General features: G+C 39.9%; 1 protein-coding gene across 1 annotated transcript; it reads right to left on the reverse strand.

The window, feature by feature from the left end:
- Positions 1–12,304: 12,304 nt before the first annotated feature.
- TTLL2 (tubulin tyrosine ligase like 2) lies at positions 12,305–16,336 on the reverse strand. Its single transcript, XM_035538722.1, has 4 exons — positions 16,301–16,336; positions 15,875–15,919; positions 15,296–15,481; positions 12,305–13,968 (listed from the first exon to the last, which is right to left on the reverse strand). Exon 4 carries the CDS (start codon positions 13,958–13,960, stop codon positions 12,305–12,307), a length of 1,656 nt encoding a protein of 551 aa, XP_035394615.1. The 5' UTR covers positions 13,961–13,968; positions 15,296–15,481; positions 15,875–15,919; positions 16,301–16,336.

Consider the following 16,336-nt stretch of genomic DNA (forward strand, 5'->3'; position numbering starts at 1 on the left):
TGAATTATATCTCTTCATCAAAAATAGCTTTGAATGTCTTTAGTACTAAAGTCATTTGTCTTGAGCTGAAGGCCCAATCATATTTTGACACTGCCTATTCACTTGTAATTAAAATCATGTTTATATTTGGAGAATTCACGCATATTCACAGAATCTGTCTGCAAAAACATCTCCAAGTTTAAAATGGAAATCATATTCCTTTAGCAATGAGTTCTATTCATTCCTGTATCTTTTAGCATTGTCGTCTGAAAGAGATGATCAGTGGCCTATCTCCTGCTCAGAGCTGTTTTATGCTTGGAGGAAAAGATTTGGCCACTTACAATTCTCCAGCTTTCTGTTGTACAGACAGGTCCTCTTTATTTGTTCTTTCCTTATACGTATATCCATTAAATTGTAATGTCATTTATTAATATAAATATGGTGAGATCACCATCCACAACAACAAATTTCCTGGATTTTATTGATCCAATAGAGAAAATTTTGCAGCCGTCACGGAAAAATGGACATAGTGACTGTTTTTGGAGAAGGAATTGTATTGTCTCTCTGTTTGCAACTTTGCTAGTGCTACATCCCTTGAACAGTCATTCATGGAGCTGGGCAAATTAAGGTGATGGCAAATGTGTTTTTTCCATGGACTACTTAACACTCATCTTCCCAAGCAGCCACTGTCCAGTGTGTAACATTTCAAACTGAGAGGCCACGTAGGCTAAGTCATCAATTTAGATAACTCTTTGATCACTGTTTGCTTCTTCCCTCATATACATTCTAAACCTTGTGCCCTGTCCACATTTCTCTGAATGTTTTTGTGTTTCTGACCGTCACGTGCCCACTTCTTTAGTTATTCAGTGGCTCAGTACTTTAGAGATTCTTCTGCTATCTGTTCTGATAGGCTCACACATCTTCCCTTGCCATTCCTGGGACTGCTTTAGCAATGTGAACATTGTGACCATACTGTCTCTACTGGCAGGAATCTCTGTGTTAGGTGCAGGACTTTCAAAGGTCTGACTTGAGAGTGCAACCTCAGTTTTCCTGTTATGCCAACATAATGCTTACTTTGCAGGTCTTGGCCCCTGGCAGTTGTTCTGTCAATCCAATATCTCTTATGCTGGTCATGCCAGGAATATTTTATGTTTCCTGTGTGATCTGATTTAATGTCTCTGAGAAAAACTGGGGAAGTGATGTTGTGTAATTGTGATCTTCCTAGTCAACTATCTGCTATCGTATGTTTGAAACTCTTGATTTCTCTTTTCCCTTCAGTGGCTTACATCTGTCTTAGGGTCCTATGGGGCTTGCATCAGCCTTGATTGATAGGGAGATATGAGAGCAAGATTAAAAAGGGTGGCCACCTGGCAAGTAAAAATGAACTCTCACACAATTTACTGGATCAGCTCAGTCATGGTATCCCAGGGAAGGATACCTTTGTCTGTGATTGGCAGGGTGTTGGACTGAGGGACAGGAGCCTGAAAGCAGCTGTTGGTTTTGTGATGTGCCCTGTGGATTATCATTAACTTGCACCACTGTCCAAGTAGAGAGAACTGTGGGAAGCAAGCTAAGAGCCCAAATAGATAATTATGTATTAAAAATGTGCATGTGTATACCCACATACACAAATATACATTTTCCTAAAAGTTTAAAAATGTAATGAGCCACCTGCTGTAAAAGGATTTTAATGCTATGTTTATATCAACTTAATGCAAATGTATTTAAATCTTTTAGGCAATAAAAAGCTCTGTGCAAAAGGCTGATCCTTTGAGATTTGTAACAAAGGAACATCAAGAAAAGAAACCATCTAACTGCTCCCTTGGCAGAAGCACAGCACCAACTGGCAGAACACCTCACCAGGGAAGAATGATACCTTTTGAATCAGAAAAAAGTCAGTCAGTGGCAAGGTCTATTTAGGCAGCCTCTATTTTCTGTTCACAGTATTGTTCAGAAGGTGGATTGGGATCATATTTCTCACAAAGCTGCTGCCTAGTCTTCTTGTCCTGGTATTGCACTGGTTTTGCCAGAAATGATCTTAGGGACTGCTCATACATTGATTTATTTGCGCACCTTCAGGCCAGAGTGTGGGTGAACAATTTGAAACCTGCCCCCCTTGCCCTCAGAAAATGTTCACGGCACCAGGCCTCAGGGCACTGTAGGGGTGAGTGACTCCTGGGGCCTAGGGGCTGGGAGCAGCAGGGGCTCCCCATGGGGCCTGGCAGGGCAGGACCCCAGCTGCCTGGGCCCATCCTGCCACGCGAGCCAGGGAGCAGGGCTGGCTGGGGATAGGAGTCAGAGTCAGGCCAGAATCCCAATTGTAAAAGTCCATAGTGATGAGGCAGGTCATGCCAGGAAGTCAGCCTGCTGGTCAGGGTAGGGGTTTGTAGTGATGATGTGCATGGCCAGACATGGGCGTGCCTGTGATATTGTGTGCCTTGTTGTGACATGGCAACCCAACAAGCACCAAGAGCAAGAGCCACAGCTAAAATGTGGCTCGTAAGAGCAGGAGGGAGGGAGCCCTGTCTGGGGCCTCTTTCAGCTCTTTCACCCAGGCCTCGTTTTTCACAAAAGCCTGAACCAAGACCAAACACAGGCATTGTATCAGTGATCTGGTTTGTGCACAGACAGCTAAACTGCTAAAAAGGAGGAGCACTCTCCGTCTGTGTCACTGATAGCTCCCAAACACAACAGTGTGTCAGAACTTCTCCATGTTACTTCAGGTTGTACGTCAGCCCTCACCTACTGGGAGGAGAACGGATGATAGGAAACCACCTGGAGCTGGCTCATGTCTGAGTATCTTTAAGGGGCCTAGCTCATCTTCTTATGTCAAAGGTAAGATCTGTGGGAACTTCCTGTCTGCTTAGAGTCATCTGCAAATGACTTGATCCCCAACCCTTGGCTAGTAGGCAATATGTTGTCACTAAAATTCTCCTGTGACATGTAAAAAAAAAAAGTAAAAGTGACAAGTAAAAAAAGATGTGTATTTGACAAGAGAGGGAGAACAGATTGCACTGTTGTCTGTGATTACATGCTGAATTTCTTGTCCTGGAAGCCCAGAAGGTAGGAGAATGGAGGTGGTCTGCTCTTCTCTTTGGTCCAGGACAAAGCACCTTCAGAGAGGATGGTGCAAGCAAAAACCATCGGTATAACAAGCAATATGTTGCAAGAATCTGAGAGCTAGCATCTTCCAAAAACAGACAAACAAACAAAAAGCTTCCTGTGGTAGGTGTGGAAACATGATTGGCAATTTTCTTATCCTTTCAATAATCCCTTTTACTTTGCTTTTTCTATAGGCAAGCCTTTGTCCATTTCAGGTAGCTCAGAAGACATGCCCCTCTCAAATACACACAGCAATAACACTTGCAGCTTTGCACTCTGCAGTAACAGTGAAGAAACACAGGTATATCACTAAGAAACTGTATAAAATAATTCACTGTCTGTGATCTCGGTTTTCATATACAGCATGCTAACTCCGATTCAGCTGGCAACAGTACTCTCCTGGCTTTATTTTCTTGCCTCTACCCATGATGAGCAGAGTCTTTAAAATAATATTGCAATGACTTACAAAAAACATAGTAGATTTCTTTATCAAGATATTCCTGCATGAACACTTGACATTAATAGATTTATGTTGCTAGTTAACATTTTAATTTTGGCTCGGGAAGAAGAAACTCTTAATCTTAAAAAGACAGAAAAAAAATGCTAAAATCTCAGAATAAAGTGGCTTTTGTGACCACACAGAGAAAAAGTGGTATAACTGTTTATGACAACAACGTACCTACAGGCAATTCTGCTTTTCTGGATGATGAAGCAAAGGTTTGACCAACTTACAGTTCTAGCTCTTATATGATCAGCAACTGTTTTCTTTCCATTTGTGAAATCAAATGGAACACAGTAAGAAAATCTTCCATTCCCATTTCCTTCATGTCCACTATAAAATTCAGAACCTTTAATCTGAGACTAATCTGAGACTGGGTTATAATCTCCTGGGGAAAAGAAACAAAAACAAAGAAACACCACCACTAACAACAACAAAAACCTGCACCTTCTGTTTTCTAATGAAATTGAAAATGTTTTTATTATGGAGGCTGAAGGAATACTGCATCTGCAAGTGTCTGTCTCCAGCACAAAGCTGAAGTAAGCAGGATGACATTTGATTTTTATTTTTTATTTTTTGCTAGTGTTCAAGTGTCACTTCTGGCTTCGGAGTCCTCATATCTGTGGCTTTTCCATCTGTTGCTGGGCATTGCTAGCGTGCTCTGGAGGCAGCACTGTGAAAGTATGCTCTGTCCTTTGGGCATACCTTGATATACGGAGGCAAGCAGCAGATACTTCAAACTGCCTTGGCCTATGCATATGAAGTCTGTATTAGAAAGGGAACAGAGAACTGAAGAAAGTTATATTTAGAGGGAAAAGAGACCACTGTGGAAAACACTGAGAATGCAATGCAATGAACACAGAGATTTGGGGATGGATCTGGCAACTTAGAGCACAGTGTTTACAGCTTCTTATTGGAGCATATCATTGCCCTGCTGGGAGCAGTACTTCCAGTTCCTTTGGATCCCACAGGTTAAAACATGCCACATCTTCAGACTGTAATTAACATTAATTAGTAACTGTTCTGGATGCCATGTGCCAGTTGTCAATTAACTTAAGGCTCCTTTACGCTGCCAGACAGTGCAAAGACAACTCATTGTAACAGTAAATTGGAGGTGCAGCATCCTGAATAGCCTTTAGTTGCATAGTTAGCATTGCATACAGCTAAGAACCATGTAATTTGTTTAGGAAGAGTGGATCTAACTAATACACACACCTTTCTTTGCAAATCAGTAACCCAGTATTAAGAGAGAATTTTGTTCAATTGTTCATTCTCTATACTTCCTACAGTGCAGTTTCCACAAAATACACTCTTATTCCCTTATTTTTCGACTTTCTGTATGCTATCTTTTGCTTTTCTAACTGAAGTTAATTGGAGCTAACATGCAGCACTTCTAGTTATGACTAAAAGCTGTTATGACTGTGATGTTTTCACAGATATTGCCTCCAAAATCAATATTATCTAGAAGGTCAATGTTACATCAAGAAAGAAGAAAAAGTGAGGAAGAGGTGAAGGAAAAAATAGAGTATCATGATGGAAAGGTGAGATAAATTAGGGTGCTTGAAAAGCTGCAATCCGTAGGAATCACAGCTTCAAGTAGTCACAGAGAATTAAGTCTCAAAAGAAGAGTCCTTTCCTGAAAGTAGAGCTCAGGTGTAAAGTTCACACTATGAATGTCAAGAAATACATAATATTGACAGGCTGGAAATCAAGTAAATAAATTCTCTCATCTCCCACCTGGATTTGCTCTATGACTTTCACTGAGGCCTTTTTGTTTCAGCTGCCTCCTTGAAAATGTTCTAGTGGGGTAGTGATGGTGTTTAGTAATGTAAGATTTAAGGCCGTTCCTTTCTTTCCTTGAAAGTGAATCTAATGTCAGTGAGCTGTGCCAGTTGGACACCACTTGTGGGAGAAGTCTTTTGTTACACACAGCTCGCCACACCTGGAGTAGCTCTAATGCTGAGATGGGCTCTGTGAAAGTTTCTACCAACCACAGTTCCTTCTCAGAGAAGTAGAAAATACAGTATCTGTTGTTTTGATCCTTGAAAGAAAAATAACTAAGAAAAAAGTTCATTCTGACTTTTTTACCACTGGATTTGATTCTTAAAATTGATGGGTGGACCAGACTTGTGCAACTAGAGAGAAGTCAAAATGGGAACTGAGTCATTAACTCTCATTTAAACTAAGTGGAATATCGTGTAGCAGTGCCTTTTGTTTTAAGTAAACCCAAAATTTTAGAGCATGTGACTAAGCGCACAGTCCAATCGCTTCTTAAATTCAGACAGGCTTGGTGCAGTGACTACTTCAGTGGGGAGCCTGTTCCAGTGCACGACCACCCTCTTGGTGAAGAACCTTTTCCTGATGTCCAGCCTAAACTTCCCCTGCCTCAGCTTAACACCATTCCCATGGGTCCTGTCACTGGTGATAACAGGGAATAGGTCACCTGCCTCTTCACTCCCCTTCGCGAGGAAGTTGTAGACTGCGATGAGGTCTCCCCTCATTTCTTGTTTGTAGAACAGATACTGATGCCATTAATGCCACTCATTTAATAAGTCTTGATCAATTTTGTAGGGGATCTCTGCATGCAATCACATTGAATTCTACAGTACTGATTGTCTGTATGGGCTTATGTTACTTGGAATAAAATAGTTCTTAATGTATGTCAGCTGTCTGTATTCATACACCAAGTTCAGTCATTTTGGTTCACACAATTCAGAACCTATGTCTGCTGGGTGACTTTTGTGGGATATTTACTAGCATATACGAAATTGGTAGAGACAGTAACTAACTGAAGTCAGTCGAGGAACAACCTATATGGCTTCACTATTGCCACATGGCTGTATGCCTTGTCTTGCTTAACAGAAAAGAAGGTGATGGGGTGGAAATTTGATCCAAATGCTTGAAATTAGATCCTTTTGTAAAAAGATAATGTCTGATTTTGATCTCTTTTACACACAAATGAGGCAAAAAATGTACCTGTGCTACACAGAGAGCTTTTGAAATACAAAGGCCTAGAGCGGGTTCACTGGTTACTTCAAGCTCCATTTTCATTGGAAGACAGGGCAGTGTTACCCATTCCCTTTGACTTCATTTACCTTACATGCTCTATGTTTTTGAAGGTAAAAGAGGTGCTTACTGATGGACGTCATATCATCACTTTCTGTAATGGTACTAAAAAAGAGATCAGTGCTGATAACAGGATGACAATGATTAGATTTTTCAATGGAGATGTAAAGATCATGCCAGATCAGAGAGTGGTGAGTAGCGTTTTTTTGTTGTTGTTGTTTTGTTTGTTTGTTTTTAAGGAAAATTAGATGATTAAGTGATTTTTCAAACAAGTTTGTATCATTTATCTTGATATATCACTTCTGGGAGAAATTGGTGAGGAAGGGAGTTGGGTTCGCACCACTGAACAGGGAGGCTGCTCCATCTACAAGGACAAGAATGGAAAGAGGCAAAGAATGGAAAGAGGTGAAGGTAACAGTCATAAAGGGACAATAGGGTAGTTGGCCAAGCAGATCAAAGGAAACTGAAAGAAGACAAAGTGCAGGGGCAGCCTTCTGAAGGAATGACAGTTTACCCTACATTTTAGGGTAGGTAGCACAGGGGGTTCTTCACTCTTGGCATTATGTATATATAAATAGTTAATAAGTGTGAGCTAGAGTGGAGATGAGTAAGGTCTTGGCAGCAATGTGAACATTTTAAATTAATAGTGCATGGATTGGAGCTAGAGCTCCCATCCATGGGGAGGTGGAAGATCACTCTCATACGTGCACTGTTCTGATCTGTGCTACAGAGGAAAGTAGCAACTTCTAGACACAGCCAAAAGGAGGGGGGTGAACGAGAAGAAAAAATTGAAATGCAAACATAACTATTTATAGGTATGGCAGATATGGAAAATGATCTTGAAATGACTTTTTCAAGTTGGCTTATTTTTAAGCACTTTGTTATGGTTGAATCTGCTTATGCAAATATTGTGAGCATGCCGCAAACAGTTCGCTCTTCTTCCAGATTTATTATTATACAGATGCACAGACAACTTACACTGCTTATCCAGATGGCCTGGAGGTGCTGCAGTTCCCTAATAACCAGATAGGTATGCAAAAGCTCATAAATGTGAACTATATGTACAGGAAGATTTTATTATGAAAGTGGTGTATGAGTCCAACTCCAGAAGATTGTTTTTTTTTCTTAATTTGCTTTGCCTTTGCATTTGACTTTCAGTACAGTCCATCACTTTACTCTTTCTTTCCTCCTACAAAGAAAGATAATAATCAAGTGTAAATGCATCTCTTCTATTTTTTATATGATTATTTGATTCTTTAATTTCTTTAGCAGTATCATTTCCACCCTAAATATCTAAATACATTCCAATGTCTAAAGCAAATTGGATCTAGTTCTGTGTAAAGCATTGTGAAAGAATTCTAAACGGATTTTTTACATCTTGTTTTCCACAGAAAAACATTATCCTGATGGCGCACAAGAAATCGTGATCCCAGATCACACAGTGAAATGCCTCTGTAGTGATGGATTTGAGGAAACTTTTTTCCCAGATGGTACAGTAGTAAAAGTAGAAAAGTAAGTTTCCTGTTAAAGACAAGAACTATGCACTGGGCATGGGTTCAATGATACTGACATGTAAAACTGGTTAATTCTGCATGACTGGGAAATTCACAGATGAAAGGAGAAGGGATTTGGAAGATAACAAGGGTTTTTTTACAATGAGGCACTGAAAATTGTTCACTTCCACCTTGAATCACAGGTGACCATTTATCATTGGCAAAGTGACAGTGAAATATTCCTCATTTAGTTCCATGTAACTTTGCGTTTACTCTGTACAACTGGCCAGCGCTGCAGAGTAACTTGCAAGAAAAAGGAGAGACAGTTGTCTGTGTGAACAGTGTAGGTATTGAAGGACTTGGGATGAGGACTCCTGGGCTCTATTTCTAGATTTTTGGCTCACTTTCTGTTCTTGGGCAAGATATTTCAAATATTGTCTATTTCCTCCTTGTAAAATAAAGACAACAATAGGACAGATTTACACGCCTCTTCTGTGTTTAGGGAACATACTGTTGTGAAAGGGGTTTCCTGTTTGCAAAATGGCTTAAGATCCCTGCATGAAGAATTCATGTAAAATGCAGATCCCATCATCCATAGGGTGGATAATACCATTAGGTATTATCCTATGTACAAAAGCACCTTTGTATTGGAATCATATTGTGATAATTGATCTCCAATGATACACCATGTAAATTCTGAAGTGAATTGTAACCTGTGGAAGTTTCCACTTTCATTGTGTCATATTAGGCAGCAGCTTAGTAAAATAGATTAATAACAGGCAATGCCTTCTGATCGATTTACTTGTGGCTATTGCTTTCAGGAACGGAGATAAAACAGTGGTATTCAGTAACGGCCAGAAGGAGATTCACACTGCGCAGTTCAAGAGGAGGGAGTACCCAGGTGGAACTGTAAAGACCATGTACTGCAATGGCAGACAGGAAACCAAGTACTCCTCTGGACGGATTTGAATCAAAGATGAAGAGGGTAATATCCTAGATAAGAAGTGATTCCTCCCCTGTAAGGGCTGCACTGTACGTAAGTGGTTCAACCCATTTTCTGTGGGGTATTTAATCTCTTTCTCCTCTAAACATGTATGTCAGTTTATAAGACTCCTTTCTTATGCCTCTGATGCTTTTCTGTTCCTGTTAATTAAGATTAGAACACGTGCAATAGTGAAAACCACTATTTCTATTGAAATAATCTAAGGACAGTACTCCTAAACTGTGTTCTATATGAATTACTATCATATGCCACCAATAAAAATATATAAATAGCTTAATAGCTGGAGACTAACTTATCTCTGTGTCCTGGGGTTATGGAGGAAGAGGAAGGATTAGAAGGGCCATGACAATGATCAAGAGACTAAAGTAGCTGTAATATCAGGAGAGGCAAGAAAGCTGGGGCTCTCAGACCTAGAGAAGGCTCAGTAGGTCTTATCAATGTGTATAAATACCTGATGGGAGGGAATAAAGAAGGAGATCCTCAGCAATTCTGTGATTAAAAGGCTGAACATAAGGTTATTATGCCTAGATATAGAGCTTGTGAAAATGTGTGGAATCTGTACAGTTGAAATTTAATTTGTCTCAGTGACTGGTGCTTATTTTGGAAATAACCTTACCTGGATGAAATGCCTCCTGAGCAAGACTTGAAAGAAATGCAGTCATGCTGTCTTTTTGCAACATTAAAATAAATGCCCACAGTACCTCTCATCAAAGTGTTTGTTTCATGATACTGATCATACTTTCCCTTGATTTCCTGTTAGTTACAGAAGTGACTTCAAGTAGGGATCACAGCATAGGAACCCCCACTACAAAGCTTCTTTGGAGTAAAACATTCCAGCATGCATCAAACCTTAGCAGGAGCTGTGTGTTAGGCCAAAACCCGAGCAGTTGAGTGAACAGTCGTCCCTCTAGATCTCCCTCCCAACCTAAATTATTGAGTAATGATATGATCCTAATCTAAGAATTCTGCCTAGCACACTTGAAAACAAATTGTAATGTTTATTCCATCCTGGTCATTATTCCAGATGAAACGGATGCTGTTTCTTTCTCTAGAAGTCTTTCCTCAGACCTCCTTTGTGTTGCTTTGTTTTTTAATTAACCTCTCCCACTACCGCCTCTATTTTTCCAGTAGAGTAAAAATATTTCTGGTCAGTGAATCTCTACAGCTTCAAGGCTCTTTGGATTAAACTTAATTCCTAGAGGGATTAATCATTTATCAGATGCTGCTTTCAACTGCCTTCCCAGTAGACTGCCTGTCCATCATCTGTCTTGAATTCTTACAAAGCACTGAAGCATTTCCCCCGTAGAGCTCAGCTCATTACCTGCCCAGTGACTGAGAAGACCAATTATCTCCTCATGCCCTTCAAATTCCTGCAGCAACAAAAACACTTTCAAAGCATGCTGCTTTAGCCTCTTCTCATACCTATAGTGCAAAATAATTGCAAGATTATGGAGTTGCTCTTTCTTCTCTTCAGTTTCCAGTGGACCAGACTACCAACAAATCACCATTCAAACTACAGATCATCTTTGGAAGAAATAGATTGAATAGAGAAGGCAGTGTTGTTAGTATTGATCATACACATGCTGTAGTTTAGGAATTATGAGTTCTAAACTTCCATGTAGTTTGATGTCAGCTGGTGTTATAATGAAATTGCAGTTTTTCCTTTACTCCTTTATAACAAAGGAGCAATTTATAAACTTGTGCTTTTTACTACTGAAACTTCATTTTGTGTTTTGTAAAAGGAAAGACTTAATTAAAAAAATCCAAGAGATCAATCTTCTCTGTGTTTCACTATGAATTTTAGTTCAGTGCTGCTTTATTCTGACTAAAAAAATACACATTTTTGTGTTTTGTCTTTTTTTTCTCAATTAACAATCATGAAAACAGTGAATGTGATTAATGTTTTCAGATTGGTTGGGAAAATACATGTTTCTAAAGGACAACTGCTTTTATTCCCAGGAATTTCTTTTAACAAAAGATCCCTGTTCTCCACTTAATATTGCTGACATACTCTTTGTTTCTATAGTAGTACAAAAACTTGCCTTGTTATTTGCCTACTCTTGTTTGTTTTACACTTGCCTACTTCATAAAAGCCAGCTTACTATGATTTTTGTTCTGGAAGGTGAGCACACTTTTATGAAACCTTCAGGAAGACGGAACACGGTTGGGAAACCCCACTTCTCTCCATAGGTTTTCTGTCATTAGATGAAGCATGCTATAGCCACTATTTGGCCTCAGTTTTGAGACAAATTTATAATATACTGTAGGTAACTTCTGAACAGTTACTTCCCTTTCAGACAGCTGGGGGCAGCAAAGGTGTACAAGGGAAGCATAGTAATTTGACAATTTCAAATGCTTCAGTTCAATGTTAGTATTTTTCCATGCTCAGTTGATCAGTTTTATTGCAAGCAAAACAAAGCAGCCTAACTGCTGTACCCCTCAAGTGGCTAATTCTGAGTCTGTGAGACAGAGATTTGAGCTGGTCCTCTAAACAATATACTTGCAGTTTATATCCTGCCCTCCATTATCAAATTTCTCTCTTACCTTGTGAAGCCTATTTTTTTTCTTACTCATGCAGTCTACAAGGCCTTGTTTATCAAGAGTTTATCTGAAAAAAATACTGGAGCACTATATATTTAAACTTACTTTCCATAAGAATTTCTACAGAGTCCTACAGGTCATAAAATGAAAGTTGTTTCATACAATACAAAGTTAACCCATGGAAATGAATGTCAGGAAGCTCACTGGGTTGTTCAAAAATGTGATAGTTTTGTGTCATTCATATCGCCTGCACCTTTGTAAACTGAGGGCATGTTGAATGCCCCCCCGGTGTAAGCTGACCAGCTTTTTCAAATCATAAGGCCCTCTTAGTCAAGAAAAGAAAAGAAGCAAAGATCTCTGATATAATAATAAACAAACACTGGCGTCTCTGAGGATGTTTTGAGAAATGCAGTTCTCCATTTTTATTTGTGGATTACTTTAAAGAATTATTCAGTGCTTTCATTTTCAAAATAATCTCTGATGGTAATTGCTAAATTACAATTTTTAAATTCTGTGTGGTTTTGAGATCTCTCTCTTTCTAAAACAATTTCAGTATATATCTACCTCCTTCAGGCTAAAGATGTCATTCATGGTATGTCTATATAACCTAATGTCATGAAATTAAACAGAAGTTAAATAGCCTACCCCCTTCTTTGTATTCTGCTGTTTTGACAGCAACTGTTTGCTCACTAATTTGTTTATTTCCTTTATGATGCTCTTTACATCTGTTCTATCCCTTGAAGCTTGAAGTGCAGCTTCATTGAAAGGAAAAATAAGGACAAAGTCTCCTACCCGGCGGATAGGCCTCTGGTCTTTATCTGAGAGGAAATAGGGATGTGTGCTTATCTTGCAGTTGCGGAAATCGGGTGTAGGTAACCAGTGACTGAGCTGGGCAGAACTGCATGGGTAATGTACAGCTGGGAGTTTTTTATCTTCAGTTTTTGCTTGTGAGGATGTTTTTGGCCTGTTCATCTTTTCCCGCAGCTGGGAAGTCAGTGTTTTCCTTGGATGTGCTCTGACAGTTTTCTTGGTCAGGAAAGCCACCTTATGAATTGATCCTCTTGCAGTCTGCAGGGCAGGTTGTACTGGAGAAGCAGAATTAGATGTAGCCACTTTCCAGCGAGTGAGTAAGCCAGGATCCTCCTCTGGGGTGCTCAGACCCACTGTTCTCCAGGGCACCCGCCTTCTGACAGCTTTTGACCCAGTCATTTCATTCTGCCTGAGAGTGTCAATCTCCTTGTAGTTCAGCAGTTCAACAATATCATGAAGAAGTCGTCTTTTCACAGTGTCATCAATGGAACAGTCTAAGCACAAGGCCGGATTGTAGTTGACTTCTAAAAGCCACGGCTTGAATTTGTCATCAATCAGGATGTCAAAGCCAAAGAGCTCAAAGCAATTGGAAGCCACTGGTAAAGGGGTTACAGCAAGCAAGGTGAGAATCACTATGTTATTGATCTTCTGCCACAGAAGCAAGTCATCGACCCCAAAAATTCGAAGGTAAGAACGAAATTTGCTGAATGTCCATTTGCAGCCACAGCCAATCCCTTCTTTATATTTTTTATAGGAAGCTCCATATTTGTTGATGCTGGTGTTCGTTAGGTGGGCATAGACATTGTCCAGAGAACCGAGGTCAAACTTCTCAGTCGCAAACCTCACCAGTCCTTCTTCGTAAGTGTAAATGGTAAGGGGACAAAAACTGGTGACACACACATAGAGGCGAAGATCCAATTTATAACCTGAAATGAGTAAGGGGTTGCTAATGTACTTCTGCACAATGACTGTACAGTCATATACCAAGTCTTTAATGTCTTGGAAAATGAGTATGCCCCTTCCACGGGAGAGATCCACAGGCTTGCAAATCCAGTAGCTAGGTCTTCTGCCTACTGACTGTCTCTCCTTGCTGTATTCAGCTATAAATTTGACATAGTCATTGGGCATAATGAATGCCACTGGACTAAATTCATACAGAGCTGATCCGTATGCTCCTTTCATACGTTTCAGATGCCTTGCCAAATAGTCTTTTCTGGTTATTCTGACAGCTTCTGGGTAGTGGTTGAGTCTCTGCCACGGTTTGATGCTGTGGTGGTCTGTCATACGAAAAGGTGAGTTCCGCCAGTACAAGTTCCAGTCTGTGTCATCTTGCTCCTTTTGATCAAATTCAGTCCAACCACGTTCCAGTAAAACCTCACGGACTATTGCAGGGGCATTCTCATGGAGACGGAACACAAGAGGCTTCAAGATATCTCGTGTATCATAGTCATCTGCCATCACTTCCATCTTACTAGCTGAAAGAAAACAGAATTGTCAGGAAGGAAGCAATGCCACAGATTGTGCTAGCAGTCATCAGCCTCACTGCATTCTTAATACATGTCACTCTGTGTGTTCTCAAAGCATGTTACCCCTGTGTTTCCATGGTCCACTAATGAGAAGTCAGCTGTGTTTAAGCTGAAACATATTAGAAGGGCATCAATTCCAGATAGCTGGTAAGAGAGCACAAAGCACTGACTGCTGAAAAGTTGTATGTCTCCACTCTTGTATTTACTCCTTCTTAGAGGTAGCCTACTACAGTAGTAGTTGTCCTAAAACTGTTGTAATTCATGGATGGTTTTTTTTTTCAACTGCCTTCAGTCTAATGGCCATAACTATGCCTAGCAAGACTTGTTTTGCACTGCTGCACTGCTGAACCTTCCTACTAATGCATCATGTTGCCCTGAACAAGCTTCCCTTTGTAAGGATTACAAAGCCAAATGCAAACTATCAGGAAGCAGTAGGGAAAACTTCCTTCAAATGCTTCAAACTTCAAATGCTTTTTTTCCCTCTTTTGGAATATGCAGATCTAACTTGCTGATAATCTTCTGCTATTCCTACAGAGAGGTGCTCCCCAGTTCCTGAAGACCTGGTCCTATGGACCTGTAGATTTGAGTGTTGCTGGTTTAATTTCCTGAAACCCTACTAAGCTGCTCCCTAAAAATTAGCCTCTATGTTTGAAGGGGAGGATGTCTTGGATAACAGCAGAGTGTTTGTGTTGAGAACCATTCTGGCACGGCATTAACATACTGACCTTTCCCTTCACTCAGAAAGTAGCAAACAACAGAAATACCAAATCAGTTGGACATATCCTAAACAAACCTCCTTCACATCATATTATCAGGGGTGACATCCTTACTCTTTCTTTTCAGGTTGAGAATCTTCAGCCTGGAGATCTAGACTCCAGAAAGAAAATATCCTCTGCCTTCCAAACCACTACAGACACTAAGGGCACATGTCACACCTGGAAGTATTCAATGCAATATAGAGCTGAGTTGGCCACGGATGCTTTTCCTGTGGAAAATTTTCAATTTGTCAAAAATGAGAGCTTTTTCCCCCTGAAGAAAAGTAATCTTTGCCAGATATATATAGATATATCGAGAGATATAGATATATATAATCTGAATTTTCTTTCAAGTTGTCAGAATATCTCATTCCCATTTTTTAAGAAGCCAGATTTGAGAGTTCTGGGCAGACCATAGTCAAATGTTTAGTGAGAGCTTTTCTTGGGTGAGGTGTTTGTAGAGAACAGGAAAGTAAAACATGGTAAGTACTGCAGTGCAGTCACAATGCAATAGAACTTACATAAAACATCACAAAAGGAAAAGTAGTCTTGCTGCGTCTCTTACAGTCAGTGCTTTGTTTCAGATCCCACAAAGTTGGGGGTTTGCTGCTAAGCTTGCACACAAACCTAATGAGGTGTCACGGTGGTCCCAGGAAAACTTTGCTGTCTTTGCTTTCACTTTCTTTCCTCGGAGATTTCTTTGCTTCCTGCGTATTAAACAGCAGTATGTTACATACCAAATGTGTGTATGTATGTATATATATATGCAAAACTAAGCAAGTTTTCTACTAGTTGGTTCAAATCATTTGGAAAAGGTTATTAAATTAAAAAAAAATATGTAACTGAAAGTAGCCGTGCTAAGCATTTGGATGAGTCAGCTTAGGACTGCAGTTAGCTTTGTCTTCTCTGCATTGCTAAGTGTTGCTATTAGCAGTGTTTCAGTGAAAGATACTGTTGTACATGAATCCCGTACAAGGTAAACTGTGCTATCCTGGTCTGTGCTAGGTAATTACAAATTAGGCTGTTAGCAGTGTCTGAACAACGAAACCTTCTTTGGTGATTTTTCATGTCAGCTTGTATTAATGGCACATCTTACATACCTCTGGTGTTCAGAGAGCAGTTTGCCGGAAATTGTCTCACCAAGCCTGGATATAACAAATGTAAGCCTCAGATTTCCAGGTAATTAAGTACAAAGAAAACAAGATATTTTAACCAACAAAGAACATTTATCTGCCTTTAAAAAAGTTGTATCACTTATAAACAGAAGCTCTTGAAGTAATATTATAAAATTAACTCTAAGATTACGCATTGATCTAAATGAACAAATGCAAATTTCACTCCTGTGCTCTATACAGATGTGTGCCTGGATGAAAGCCCGTCTCTTCATTCAGTGGAGCGCTGCCTGTATTCCCAGAGGGCTCTATTTTTGGCCCAGTCTTTAATAACTTGGAAATCCACCTGTGTGTTTGCAGACGTTCTTCCAGAAAGCAGATATTGCTGTGGCCACACCAAAGTTTAATACCTACCTAGTGTTGTTGCAGAGGGGCACCCAGGAATGATGG

This window comes from Cygnus atratus, chromosome 3 (assembly GCF_013377495.2).
Source record: "Cygnus atratus isolate AKBS03 ecotype Queensland, Australia chromosome 3, CAtr_DNAZoo_HiC_assembly, whole genome shotgun sequence".
Classification (NCBI taxonomy): Eukaryota; Metazoa; Chordata; class Aves; order Anseriformes; family Anatidae; genus Cygnus; species Cygnus atratus.